At 43.1% G+C, this 15243-nt stretch overlaps 1 protein-coding gene across 2 annotated transcripts in view; it reads left to right on the top strand.

Annotated features, from left to right (window-relative positions):
• LOC106815890 overlaps positions 1-14364 on the top strand; it is a 17059-nt gene extending 2695 nt beyond the window's left edge. Inside the window, exons 1-4 of one of the 2 annotated variants that reach the window (XR_001394807.1) lie at positions 2435-2568; positions 3393-3539; positions 12176-12268; positions 12778-14364. Coding sequence is in view for 1 of the 2 variants with exons in the window: in XM_014820420.1 (XP_014675906.1) it covers positions 3393-3539; positions 12176-12268; positions 12778-12971 (434 nt within the window). In the remaining variant the exon portion in view is untranslated. Of the gene's footprint in view, positions 1-2434; positions 2569-3392; positions 3540-12175; positions 12269-12777 lie in introns of those variants that run through there. The other variant, XM_014820420.1, reaches the window with a different exon arrangement.
• The last annotated feature ends 879 nt before the right edge of the window (positions 14365-15243 follow it).

Here is a 15243-nt window from a genome sequence, read left to right as displayed (position 1 = left end):
GCTTTAAACATGGTTTGATTAACAGACAGTGTAGACTTAACATTCGATACATACAAATTGTACGTAATCTGCTATCTGTCGGCTCCAAAATACTGGAAAGTGGTGATAGACACAAAGAAAGACGTCGTAAATATATAAGAATTTGATGTGGAAAAGTGATTCGAGTATCCATTAGCAAAGATACATTAGGGTGGCATGAGGCAACGAGCATTAGACAACGTGGCACCTAAAGCGATGCGTTCATATCAGGCGTAATGAGGACCCTGCTCTAAAAAAACGAGAACATACAAAGGCAATATCGAGCTGCGTCGTGAGTAACGCTGAGGGAGCTATGTCCCGCCAGCGCGTACTAATCAGAGCTAACCACTGGATGGTTTCGATATATCCGTAACTGTACCCTGGTACTATTGTAATATGCGCCAGACAGGGACCTCGCCAGACCGCTATGACGTGAGTAACATAAGTCGGGGCAGAACAGCAAAAATAGATTGAATCATTGAGTGCGCCACAGCAAATCGGTAACTGTTGACGTGGTGACGACTAGGTGGTGGTATTATAGGTGAACAAAGATGCCCTTCCCTTTACTTCATTGGATGCAGACACAAACACATTTTGAACTGTCTTGTAGTAACACTTTTGCCATGTAATGATCTAGTGTATAGAAGAAAAGTTTAAAATAACATAGCAACGATAAATACGCCTAAAATATGCTCAAAGGGTCCTAGTCGCCGCCAGGGAACTGCCGAACGTACGCCTGGGTACGGTCCGATAAAGGTCCGCAACGTACTCTGGCACTATTGATATGGTTATGGTTAGGATAGGGCCCTAAGGTTAGGGTTCGTAGGGTAGGGAGTAGCGTAGGCGACTCCTAAACTCGTATAGTGAGTATGACGAGTATGGTTCGGCATATTAGATAGTACCAGGGTACGTTCCGGTATACCGGACCGTACCCAGGGTACGTTCCGGCAGTACCCCGGGGGACATAGATCCTCTCAGCATAAATATGGCTCCCCTATTCATTGGGAATTGTATTTTTGAATGTATACTGTTGCAGCAGTGGTGAATTTTTTTACACTACATTTTTTTTGCTAAGCAAAACACAGTTTGCATAGCAGATGTTGCTATTCGAATTTTATAAAGTATTTCGTGCCTTGTCATCCCAGGAATATGTTGTGTGTTTCCAAATTTCTCATTCGTGGCATAGCCCCATTCTCGCAAATTTTTTCTAGACGGTAAGACCGTTTTTATTTGAGCTTAGATTCTACCCATATTAGAAGTTTAAATACTAAAGTAACTAATCAGTCTGTTTCTGTTCGAAAGATTATATATCAGAGCAGTAACAATGCGACATAATGTGTACGTACTGGCAGAACTTGTTTATTCATCGTATAAATCAGTATTATAGTTAAATATTCTCATGTCAGAATAATGTAAATCAGTATGTGGACGAACTTCAGATGTTGTGAAGATTTAAAACAATCTTATAAATACGAAATAAATACACAGAAAATTCAATGTTTACTAAAAGGGCATAATAGTGTAGTTTGGTGCTTTTGTGCATGTAATTACAGTTTATGCAAGATTTATGTTAGAGTTAACGCAACGATTTGGCATTACATCGCATGTAGAAGAAAGTGGCAGTGACATTCTAGACAGGGAAAATCTAAGAATAGGATAAAAGCATTAGAATTGAAATGAGTCCATGGCATGTTTGTGCAAGCCAAGTTAGCCAACAGTAGGTAGAATGTGCAACCTCACCGTGATTTTGGCAGTTTGCCTCAAGTACAGCAAGGGTAAAATAAACAAGCATATATATGGCCACTGCCTAGCATTTTACAGTGTCCCATATTCTTTTCCTTTATGCATCACACAGGGTTAACTTACGAAGGGCACATCTTGATTTCGTGTGGGCCTGGGACCGTTATATTCAGCTTCATCATTTGTTAGTGACGCTAACAGTACCAGGGTAATAATGGCCAGAAACGTAATTCAGCAGTTTCCTATGTACCTGCTTATAAAAGCTAACAGCTTTCTAATGTCGTTTAGAGAAAAAATAAGCCATACACCCACGTAAAATACATGGCCTGTGATTTTGAGTACACTGTTTCTCTCTCTCTCTCTCTCTCTCTCTCTCTCTCTCTCTCTCTCTCTCTCTCCTCTCTCTCTCCTCTCTCTCTCTCCTCTGCTCTCTCTCCTCTCTCTCTCTCCTCTCTCTCTCTCTTCTCTCTCTCTCTCCTCTCTCTTCCTCTCTCTTTCTTCTCTCTCCTCTCTCTCTCTCTCTCTCCTCTCTTCTCTCTCTCTCTCTCTCCTCTCTCTCCTCGCTCTCTCTCTCTCTCTCTCTCTCTGTAACGTGTACCCAGGTAGCATTTTTGTTAAATACTGAATTCGTATATTTGTGTGATCTGTTTGTGACTGTGGTGACGTTGTGTGTAGATTCACCGCCAGTATACGACAGTGCCACATGCTCAGGAAGTCAGTATGCCTGCTACAATGGTGATTGCATTCCTTACTCACAACGATGTGATGGAGTCGTTAACTGCTTGGACAACTCTGATGAAATCGACTGTGGTAAGATCACTGTATATAGTACAGACAATGAAGTGGTTTAGTAAAAAGTATATTCAATTGAGTTTCTCTGTAGCTAACTCCTATTGTAAAATGGAATTTGCAGTATTGCGGATGAATAATAGACAAAAAAGATTTATCCGTTCTTCACCTATGGTGTTATTGATTATGCCACCGTTTTGAGCTTGTGGTAGTCATTGGTAGGCTCATCCAAATATTTATGGCCTTAGGTTCCCTAATACTAAGCAGAATTTCATGATTACTCATCGGTAATCGGAAATGAATAGGCGTCACATGCAGGAATCCAGCAGTGAGTCATAAGTGCACATAACCTAGTCGCAAATTGGCTGCGGCAGTATCCCGTATGGTCAATATTAAAATTAATGGCAACATATATACACAGGGGTTCGTGTGTGAGTGTATGAATGTATGTGAGTGAGTGCTTGTGTTCATCAATGCCTGCATGTGTGTATATCTGTCTATAATGTCAAATGTGTATTCTGGGTGCATGCATGTGTGTGGATTTACATAACTACAAACATCAATACTTTGTCTGATTGTAAGTGATTTGAGACGAAAAAGGTGTTGGGTTCAATTATTGGTGGTTGAACCTGTGTGTCTCACGTGTGTAATAATTTTTTTTATCCTTGCATGAACGTGAGAGGTAATTTCTATCATGAGTGTAAGTTGCTCTGGACCGGACCCTTCTATTACATTTCAATATTAAAATATAATTACCTCACACTGCAGTTCAACCAATTAAAACGTAGTTCTCAGACATAGAATATGAGTATTAGGTAACCTAACAGGGAATCTTTGCACCACAGACGACATATTTGCCATAGAGACAGACGATGACTTTGATGACCTGACTGTTAAGAAGACATCAATTGGCCTCGGTGCCTTCGTTGCTGTGTTCATCGTCATCACCTTCATCGTAGTCATCGTGATGAAGATGCGACAGTCAGAGAGAGGTACGTGTGTGGTCCCCGTGCTCGTTGTGTTTGTCCCCTCCCCAAGCTGTTGTTGTTTGGGTTATCAGAAGTTTTGTTGTGTCAAGAGTACATGATTGACAAGACAAACTGATAATAATGTACAACTTCCTGTTGTGATTTATGTGAAGTATAATTGTTCTGTTATGGACTGTGAGTAATACCATAGGTTGTGATAGATACAATATTAATACAGTGTCTCCCCTGCATTGACACGAGCGAGGCAGGCCGCCACGTTCAAATTCTCAGCCGCCACACAGATATTTTCTCAAAAACACCGCCTCGCTGACAAAAATCAATGTTCTTCCATAGAACAGTGCGTATAATGCACTAAAATAGCTTAGAATGCACCAAATTGCATCATTTTTCTAAAAAAATTCTGGGGGGCATGCCCCTAGCTACCTGCAGTGCTCGCTTTGCTAGGACCTCGAAATGCGCAAACACACCAAAAAAAATTTAGCATCTCACAGACCTTTTAGGCCAGGGGAAACACTGTTAATATATATGATAAAATCTTGCCCAAAAAACTAGGAGCCACCTGGGCTCGTTAAAGTAAACTTATTAAGAACCCAGCTCAAATTTTCGGGGTCCAGTTTATCACATGAAGCACCAAAGTTTGGGAATCAGGTTCTCGGAAATTGACACTAAAATGGTGCTTTATTATGTATTATGAGCGTGAATATTTGGAACAGATATTTTTAGTAAAGATCTGCAAGTCTTTTCCTAGCAGTTGTTAGCAATTTTATGTATAGTTTGAAGTAAATTTCATGGGCAAAATATGGCTGAAGGGGTCGGGTCGTTGTCGTATCAGGTAGTACTACAGATATGTACCCGAGGTACGTATAATTTATGTATACACAAGTGTACCAGACCTGTATCTTCTCAGCATATATGTACCCTGTGTTTACATAAACGTACCTGCCCCTGAGATGGAGATCGAATGAAGACGGTCATGGAGGAGGAGTAGGGGGACCCCCCCCACGCTCTCCCACAGCTTGTTGCAAAAGCATTTCGCCTGTTACTATAAAAGATAATGAAAACCCTGCCTGTGATCAATTTCCTGCATCTTTAATCTAATGTTAGAGTAAAATAATGAGGTAAAAATGCATTAGTTCAATGTTTTTATGCAATAACCGCTCTGTGCAGAAATTCCACTGAATTATCTGCAATCATGCTGCCGAATATGATTTTAGGAATGTTGTCTAAGCTATTCGCCATGACACGATGAACGATGGCTGAAATACCTCTTCAGTTTTTGCATAGGTGTAAGAATACTAGCTAGGTTAGCACTTTTTCCAACTTACTCTACCATGAAAGCCCTTCCATATGCATGAAACATGGTGTATGTGGCATGTGGACATGCTTTTTTAGTTTATTAGGTAAGCTGTGTGCCAGATGTAACACAATACCCAAAATTGCTTGTAATTCTTACTGTCAAATGTTGTAAATATGATTCTGGTAATCATGTTTATTAAGAGATATTTATAAACATATATGCAGAACAATTATTGTTACATTGTATTGATTGATAATTTTGCAAATGTTTTCTATGCAGCGAACACATATCTGGTGGTGTTGGGTTTTCTACTGAATGTTCTCTGCCATTCAGTTGCAGGTAAGTTTTTTGTTGATGTTGCTATGGTGTCCATGATTAGTTTTCAACTGATAGGAAGCATAACCTGTCTCATCCATGACTCAAGATAAATAGTATTGCATCAAAAATTTCAAGGCAAAACTCTAGTTGTGCTATCCAAAATGCGAGATTTAATCACAGGAGTTGCTATGCAAATCCTAGTACTAAGCTTATTATTCTGTCACATATTTTTATGTGCTCATTTGTTTTATCAATGTTTGTAAGGAAAAATATCGAATATTGAATTGTTGTGATTACATACTCTAAATTTACTAACTTCTTCAGAAGTTTCATCTCTTCCATAGCGCGGCTATGTTGCCTGTAACGTGATGTTAAAATGCCAATTATAGAGTATTTTTTTAATCTGACGTGACACAAAGGGCTATTTATAGTTTGGTGACATGTTTATACCATTAATATGGGTACATTTACTACATGCCCGCTTTATAAACATTGGTTTTATTAGCAGACAGTGTAGACTGTAACATTCGTACATTACAATTGTAGTAATGCAGCTATCTGTTGCTCTAAAATACTGGAAAGTGGTGATAGACACAAAGAAAACGTCGTTAAATATTAAAATTTGATGTGGATAAGTGATTCGAGTTCATTACAAGATATTAGGGTGTGAGGGCAAGAGATTAGACAAGTGTGCACCTAAAGCGATGCGTTCATATCTAGCGTAATGAGACCTGCTCTAAAAAAAAGAGAACATTACAAAGCATATGAGCTGCGTGTGAGTAACGCTGAGAGGGTCTATGTCCCCCAGGGTACTATCAGAGGGTACCCTGGGTATGGTTCGATATATCGGAACGTACCCTGGTACTATTTAATATGCCAGACAGTACCTCGCCAGACCCTATGAGCGTGAGTAACATAAGGTCGCAGAACAGCATGAAATAGTTGAAATCATTGAGTGCCACAGCAATCGGTATGTTGTAGTGGTGACGACTAGGTGGTGGTTATTACTAGGTGAACAAAGATGCCCTTCCTCTTTACTTCATTGGATGCAGAACAACAACATTTTGAACTGTCTTGTAGTAACACGTTTTGCCATGTAATGATGTAGTGTATAGAAGAAGTATAAAATAACATAGCACATAAATAGCGCATAAATATGGCTCATAGGGTCTATGTCCCCCAGGGTACTGCCGGAACGTACCCTGCGTCCTATTGTATGGTTAGGTTAGGATTAGGGTTTAGGTAGGGTTCGGGGGTGTTTAGGGGTTAGGGAGTAGGCGTAGGCGACTCCTAGCTCGCTAGCTGGAAGTAGACGGTATGGTTCTGGCATATTAGTGTACGGTACGTTCGCGAATTATACCGGGGGACCGTCAGGGCCGGTACGTTCGCTGGCAGTACCTGCGGGGACAGTAGGATCTCTCGATTAATATGGCTCCCCTATTCGATTGGCGAATGTATTTGTGATCTAGTACTGTTGCGAGGCAGTTGGTGAATTTTTTTACATACATTTTTTTTTTTGCTAAGAAAACACGTTTGCTAGCAGATGTGCTATTCGATTTTCATAACCAGTATTTCGTGCCTTGTTCAGGAAGTATTTGTGTGTTTCCTATTTTCTCATTCGTGGCATAGCCATTCTCCGCAATTTTTTCTGACGGTAAGACCGCTTTTTTTGAGCTTAGATTTACCCTATTAGAGTTTAAATACTAAGTAACTATCGTCTGCTTCTCTGTTTCAAAAGCGTCTTATATTCAGAGCGAGTACGAATGACGACATAATGTGTACGTACTGGCCAGATTGTTTATTCATACGTATTAATCAGTATTATAAGTTAGATATTCTCATATGTCCCAGCAATAATGTAATCGGTATGAACAATTTGGAACGAACTTCAGATGTTTGTGAGATTTACAAACATCCTGCTAAATAGCGTAATAAACTACACAGAAAAATTCGTGTTTACGCAAAAGCGGTCATAGATTAGTGTAATAGTTTTGGGTGCTTTTGTGGGACATGCTCATTACCGTTTATGGTGGCAGTTTCGATGGTTAGAGTCTAACGACAAAAATTTTTGCCATCTACATCGCAGCTGCTAGAATATGAATGAAGTGGCCTGGTGCATTTGAGGGTGAAAATCTAGAATTGGGGGATAACAAGCATTAGGACTTGAACAGAGTCATGTTGCATGTTTGTGCAAGCCAAGGTTACGGGCCAACAGGTAAGGTCAGTAATGTGCAACCTCACCGTGATTTGTGGCAGTTTGCCTCAGCGTACAGCCAGGGTCTGGTAAATAACAAGCATTAGTATATGGCACCTGCTGAGCACTTACTACAGGTCCCACTTTTTTCTTTTGCATCACACAGGGGTTAACTTACGAAGAGCCCTCACATCTTGTTTCGTGTGGGCCTGGGAGCCGCTTTATTTCAGCTTCATCATTTTGTTAGGTGACTGATAACGTTCCGACGCGTAATATGGCCAAAACGTATTCGCGTTTCCTATGTACCTGCTATATAAAAGCTTAACAGGGCTTTCTATGTCGTTCTAGAGAAAAATGCCTAAACCAGCTAAATACTGGGCTGTGATTTTGAGTACACTGTTTCCTCTTCTCTCTCTCTCTCTCTCGTCTCTCTCTCTCTATCTCGTCTCTCTTCTACTCTCTCTCCTCGTCTCTCTCTCTCTCTCTGTCTCTCCATCTCTTCTCTCTCTCTCTCTCTCTCTCTCTTCCTCTACTCTCTACTCTCTCTCTCTCTCTCTCTTCTCTCTCCTCTCTCTCTCTCTCTCTTCTCTCTCTACCCTCTCTCTCCTCTCTTCTTTCTCTCTCTCTCTCTCTCTCTCCTCTCTCTCTCTCTCTTCTCTCTCTCTCTCTCTCTTCTCTCTCTCTCTCTCTCCTCTCGTCTCTCTCTCTCTCTCTCGTCTTCTCTCTCCTCTTCTCTCTCTCTCTCTTCTCTCTCTCTCTCGGCTCTCTCTCTCTCTCTCTCTCTCTGAGCGTGTACCACGGTTAGCTTTTTGTTAAATACCTGGATTTCGCTATATTTGTGTGATACTGTTTGTGACTGTGGTGAACGTTTTGTGTAGTTCACCGCGCGTATACGCGCGTGCCACATGCTCAGGACAGTCAGTTTGCCTGCTACATGGTTGATTGCATTCTTACCTCACAGACGATGTGTGGACGAGTCGTTTACCTGCTTGGACAATCTGTGAATCGATGTGGTAAATGATCCCACATGTAGTTTAGTCAGACAATGAGTGGTTTTAGTAAAACGTTATGTATATTCAATGAGTTTCTCGTGTACGTTACTCTATTGCTATAATGATTTGCAGTATTGCGGTATTAATAGACAAACGAGATTTTATTCGTTTCTTTCACTATCGGTGTTATTGATTATGCCACACGTTTTTGAGCTTGTGCGTAGTCTGATGGCTCATCAATATTTATGGCCTTATGGTTCCTACATACTAAGAGCTTTCATGCTTATCATCGGTATCGGAAAACATGATAGGTCACATGCGAGGAGATCAGCAGTGAGCTCATAGTGCCAGTACCCCTAGTCGCAAATTGGCTGCCGGTATCCCGTATGGTCAATATTAAATAATGGCAACATATATACACGGGGTTCGTGTGTGAGGTTGTATGAATGTTGTGAGTGTAGTGTGTGTTATCATGCCGGCCTATGTTGTTGTATCTGTCTATTTAATGTTCAAATGTTGTATTCTGCGTGGCTGCATCGTGTTGGATTTGACTACTCACAAACATTCATTACTTTGTGACCTGATTGCATAAGTGATTTTCGCAGAGACGAAAAGACAGGTGGTTGGGTTCAATTAGGGTGGTGGTTGACCTGTGTGTCTCAACGTGGTTGTAATAATTTTTTTTATCCTTGCATGACGCCCCGTGAAGAGGTATTTCCTATTCATGCAGTGTAAGTATGGCTCTGGACCGGGACCCTTAATATTAATTTCCATATTAAAATATATTTAGCCTCCCTGCAGTTCAACAATTCGAACGTAGTTCTCGACATAGATATGAGGTATTATGGTTAACCTAAGCAGGGCATGCTTTCTGCCAGACGACATCATTTGGCGATAGCGACAGACGATAGACTTTGTATGACCTGACTGTTAGAGGACATTTCATGGCCTCGGTGCCTTCCGTTTGCCTGTGTTCTCGTCGATCACTTCTGCGTAGTCATCGCTGTGAGATCGCCCGCACACGTCAGGAGAGGTACGTGTGTGGTCCCCCGTGCTCGTTGGTTTGTGCCCCTCCCAAGGACTGGTTGTTGGTTTGGTATATCAGCAAGTTGTGTCAGTGTGTCTAGACGGCGTAGCCATGTTGATCAAGGAGCAAATAGTAGTAATGTACAACTTCCTGTTCGTGATATATGTCGAGATTAATTGTTCTACCGTTTTATGGACTGTGTGTAGTCCATAGGTTGTGATAGAGTCATATTCGATACGTGTCTCCCCTGCATTGGCACGGGAGGGCTCAGGCCGCCACGTTCAATCTCTCAGCGCGCCACGACAATACTTTTCTCGAACACCGCCTCGGCGGGACAAAATCATGTTGCTTCCATAGCACAGTGCGTATAATGGCACTACATAGCTCTTAAGAATGCCAATAATTGCATCATTTTCTAAAAAAATTCTGGAGGGGCACATGCCCCTTTGCTGACTGCAGTGTCGCTTTGCTAGGACTCGAACAATGCCGCAACCCAACACCAAACAAAATTTAAGGCATCTCCAGACCTTTTAGGCCAGGTGAACACATGTTATATATGATGCATAAAATTTGCCGCAAAAATAGGCCACCTGGCTCGTTAAAAGTAAACGTTATAGCAACAGCTCAGAATTTTCGGGGTCCAGTTTATGGCAATCGACGCCACCCAAGTTTGGGAATCAGGTTCTCGGATTGACATACTAAAATGGTTGCTTTATACTATGATATCGTATGAGAGCGTGAATATTTGGAACGGAGATATTTTTCAGTAAAGCATTGCTGCGTCCTTGTTCCTAGCATGTTGTTTAGCAATATTTATGTAATAGTTTGAACGTAATTCATGGGCATATGGCTGAAGGGTCGGGTCGTTGTCGTATCAGGTCAGGTCACTATCAGATATGTACCCCAGACCAGGTACGTTATTGTATGTTACCAGGTACCAGACCTGTTATCGTCTCAGCATATTAGCTGTACCCTGTGATTTAATAAACGTCAAATGCCCCTGAGGTGGAGATCGATATTGAGCCGAGTCATGGAGGGAGTGGCGGGCAGAGGAGGTGGAGGGGTCGGAGGTGATTGGGTAGGGGGGGGGAGCGCAGGAGAGGGAGGAGGTGAGCGAAGGGAGGAGGAGGAAGCCAGGAAAGGTGATGCGAGATCGAATGAGACGGTCATGGGGGGAGGAGTAGGGGGCGGAGGCAGGAGGAGGAGGGCAGGCAGGAGGAGGGGCGAGAAAGGTGATGAGTAGGGGGAGGAGGCAGCTGGGCAGGAGGAGAGCAGAGAATGCGTGTTGCCGAGATCGAATGAATGATGGTCATGGAGGTGGAAGTAGTCGGGAGCGGGCAGGAGGAGGAGGCAGGAGGAGGAGGGGGAGAAGAGTGATGGAGTAGGGGGACGGAGGGGCAAAGATGGGAGGAGGGGGAGGAGGAGCGAGGCGGGAGAAGGGTGCCATGGGGAGAGTCGAATGAAGATCGGTCGTGGAGGGGCGGTAAGGGGGCGGCAAGGGCGACGAGGAGGCATGAGGAGGAGGGGGAAAAGGTGATGGGCTGTAGGGTCGAGGCAGGAGGAGGATGGAGGCGCGGGGAGGGCGGGAAGCGGGAGCAGAGGCGTGGAGACGAACTGGTGATGCGAAGTCGATGAAAGACGGTCTGGCAGGAGGAGAGGCAGGGAGGGAAGCAAGGTGTCGGCCATGCGAGAAGGCGGCAGGCAGGAGGGGGCGTGAAGGAGGAGAGGCAAGGGTGTGGGTAGGAGGCGGAGGCAGGAGGCAGGAGGAGGAGGGAGAAGGTGTCTGGAGATGGTGAAGGAGGAGGAGGGGAGAAGCGTGATGCCGAGGGGAGTAGGGGGCGGCAGAAGGAGAGAGGATGGGAGATAGGTAGCGCAGGAGGAAGGGGACAGTGATAGATGAGCAAGGATTGATGAAGGGTGATCTACTCCGTATTCCTCTCCATCACGCCTCTCTCCTCTCCTCGCTTCTCTCTCCTACTACTTCTCGCCACTCCACCTCCATCGCAACTTCTCCCCTCACTTACTCCTCCCTCATGCTCCTCCTACTCATCACCTGTCTCTTCTCTGCATCGCTTCTCCTCCTAACCTGCCTCTCTTCCTCCTCCCTACACTGCACTACTCATCACCTTCTCCCTCTCTTCCTTCCTCTCTTTCTAGCCCATTACTCCATCTCCTATGACGTCTTCATTTCGATTCTTTCTGTCCTCCCGCTCCTCCTCTTCTCTCTCCCTTTTCTTCCTTGCCCCTACCATCATATTCTCCTCAACTCCTCCCCCTCCTCCTCCTCCTCCTCCTCTCCTCCTCCTCGCCCTACTCCATCGCCTTCTTCCCTCATTCTCCTCCTCCTCCCTCCTCCTCCTCCTCCTCCTCCTCCTGCCCCCTACTCCTCCTCCATGACCGTCTTCATTCGATCTCCATCTCAGGGGCAGGTACGTTTATGTAAACACAGGGTACATATATGCTGAGAAGATACAGGTCTGGTACACTTGTGTATACATATACGTACCTCGGGTACATATCTGTAGTACCTGATACGACAACCACCCCTTCAGCCAAAATATGTATCAGGATTTTAGGAAATGGCAAGCGAATTGCATTGGTGTAGTCCTAGGACTCAGAATATAGTGATTCCGCAGATTATGTTATGTTTACCTGTGCAAACAAATCCTCACTTTTTAGGCGATCTTCTGATGAAATTCTGGGGGTCAGCATTATTTTTACCGTCCTGGGGTGACTGGGCGAGTGTTAATTTTTCCTCAGTGGTATGCTTTAAGTGTCTTATCTAAAGTGGCTACTTTTAATAAATTCTAGGTGAACTTAAATTGCCAAAGAATCGACCAAAGACATTCTCATCATACCTCAAGAGTCCTGGAAAATATCGGCACCTAATGAGTGTGCAGCGAGGTGAGTAAGCACTGTACTTAGTGTACTACGCTACACATCATACGAACAGGCACATGGACCGTTTCAATAGTAAAAAGTTTGTAAATGAACACAAATTGTATTTACTACCAGTGTCTCTATGTTTTCTCTATCAACTAATAATTTCAAGTAAATGCTGTTCTTCTGCAACACAGTCTCACTGCACGCACGCACGCACGAACGCACGCACGCTCGAACGCACGCACACATACATACCACTTTACAATCTCACAGAAAGATAAGAGCCCCAAAGAGATGTGACCCATAGTTGCTATTTATACAGCTTGCCTGTGACTGAACATGTGTTAGTAATATGCCCCAGCATGGACACTGACTAAATGTACTGACTAATTAATAATTCGTAACTGCCATTAGAAATCACTCTGCTCATAAAAGCTATTTAAGTAATGAGTTAAATTAATTATTAATCAAAATTACTATTACGCTTGTCATGTATCACTGCGTGCTACAGTCTCGCCATCTATCTGCAGATGATGAAGATGACCTGGCAGCCCTCACCAGTTCTCGCTCCAGTAGCACTCACTCAAACCTGTCGCAGCTTTCCGGCCACAGGGGGCGCTGTGCGGATTCGAACGGTTCGCTCTCTGTTTCCCGCACCAGCTCACGGCACAGCATTCGCAGCAACGAGCCGTTCGGTCTCGACGATCACGTGACGGCCGTTTAAAGGTTAGCCGGTTACCAGACAACACAGCAATTATTCGTCCATGCACAGATGCATGCGGGGTGAATGTGACGTTTTGCCATGAGGAGATGCTCACCTGCCTTCAGGTTGTATCTTGGGGTGCCATTTTGTTTTTTGTATACATAGGTCTACACTTTTTTTTAGAAAAGTGTATGCAAAGTTATTTGAGTGGGCTGTGACTGTTTATAAGCGAGGTTTGAGGTTTGAGCCAATATTTTATTATTTGTTTATTAACTTATTACAATTTTATAATAATTTATTTTAGTTAGACTTGGTCTACGCCTCACCTCTATTTATGGTTGTCAGAGAAGGCCACCTCAAAATTATAGAGAGATTGTATGAATTGTTAAAGTTACGTAAGTAGAAAAGCACAATTTAAAGTGCCACCTGGTCGGGAAGCAGGATTAGAAGTCTTGGTTGTTTATTCATAATATTGGAACACAGTTTGAGTTTTAGAAATTTTGGCAAAACTCATGAATGATTGTTTGTTCAAAAGCTTTCCTTTATAGTGCTCATATATGTGCCATATTGGCATCATGAGTAATTCATTGTAATTTTATCCTGTTGAAAATTAATAGATAAACGTAGAGGAATTCAGTGAACCGGTAAATTCCCCCAAGTCCTCAGTATGTACACTTCATGGACACATATTGTGAGGTCATGGTAAGGTCACACAGCACAACAGCTGCTGCATAACACAGGATAATCCTGAGTAACTCTGTTTTTATCAGTCTATGCAATAGTGAAATATAGCATATTTAGTTGAGAATATTGTAGAACAAAAATCTTTAAGGGTGTGCGGTGTCTGTGGGTCACTACTTGTCTGACGTTATCTTCACAATTATACGGTGCAATTTTCTTTCGTCTTAAAACCCTAAAACCCACGGTTCTCTTGAATTCTGGATGCGTTGTTTTTTGGTTTGTATAGCCACGTTGACTACATTAGCATGTCCGTTAGAACCTGACAGGCATTTGTTTTACATTTGTTTTGTTTTTTCTCAGGGTGAATTTTGGTGTCACCCTCGCATGATTTCTAGAAGCCATAATCACTCTTTTTTAACCTTGTATATAATGAACATATTGTATATTGGAATTTTTTCACTAACTATGTGAAGTGCTGCTACAGGATAGCATGAGCGTGGGGAAAGTCTCCTTAGGTCCCATCTAACGTAGTTTGTATCCTCTTGCTGTGTGCTACGCCAAACGAGTGCTAGTTTTAAACTGGTGGCACACTTGTTTGTTGTTGCCTGTATTGATATTATTCACTATAGTTTAGTATCCATCAAGAGTCCGTAATAGAGACCCTATTAGATTAATAGAGCTCATAGGGTCTATGTCCCGCAGGGTACTGCCGGAACGTACCCTGGGTACGGTCCGGTATTATCGGAACGTACCCTGGTAACTATCTGATATGGTTAGGGTTAGGGTTAGGGAGTAGGCGTAGGCGACTCCCTAGACTCGTTAGTGGAGTAGGCGAAGTACGGTCCGGCATATTAGATAGTACCAGGGTACGTTCCGGTATACCGGACCGTACCCAGGGTACGTTCCGGCAGTATCCAGGGAGACATAGACCCTCTCAGCCTTAATAGAGACCTAACAGAGGCTCTATTATGGACTCTTGGTATCCATCCAACAAAGGAATGACTATCTGCCCTGCTAATGCTTTGGATGCGAACCCCAATGCTACATAAAGCTAGACAACGACCAACCCAAACCGAGACTTATGATGGTAGTCATTTCATTGTTTGATAGAACCCCACTGTGCAGTTTAGGTTTTCAATTCGTGGGAGGCGAAGCAGAGGAAAAATCAGCGTCTGCAGGTTAAGGTAAAAAGGTTATGATAGCAAGCCGGAACATGTTAGATTGATTATATTTCTAATGATAATTTTATTGAACTAAAACTATTACAGTTTGTCGGGCGTGTGATTTGAGTCTTTTCGTGCTTGCCCATATAACATCATACCTAGTATAGTGATGGCTGCATTGTCATTACTTTATCCACTAGTCGGCAGCACTGGGTATGGACCTCTGTTTTTCCGGTATGGGCATGAGGTAAATCCACCGAGAAAAATTCATGTACAACACTAGTAATTACCATATTAATCAGTGCTAACGTATTTAGATGTCAAGAAACCTAAACAGATCTAAGGTTTTTACATGCGCATGTATTCACGCAAACACTCACACATGCACACACGCACGTACGCACGTACGCACGTACACAGGTAAACATGCGCACCAATATAGACACTCG

Source organism: Priapulus caudatus, unplaced genomic scaffold (assembly GCF_000485595.1).
Source record: "Priapulus caudatus unplaced genomic scaffold, Priapulus_caudatus-5.0.1 Scaffold29, whole genome shotgun sequence".
NCBI lineage: Eukaryota > Metazoa > Priapulida > Priapulimorpha > Priapulimorphida > Priapulidae > Priapulus > Priapulus caudatus.
The sequence above is the reverse complement of the archived record's forward strand: the minus strand, read 5'-3'. Positions and strand labels throughout refer to the sequence as shown.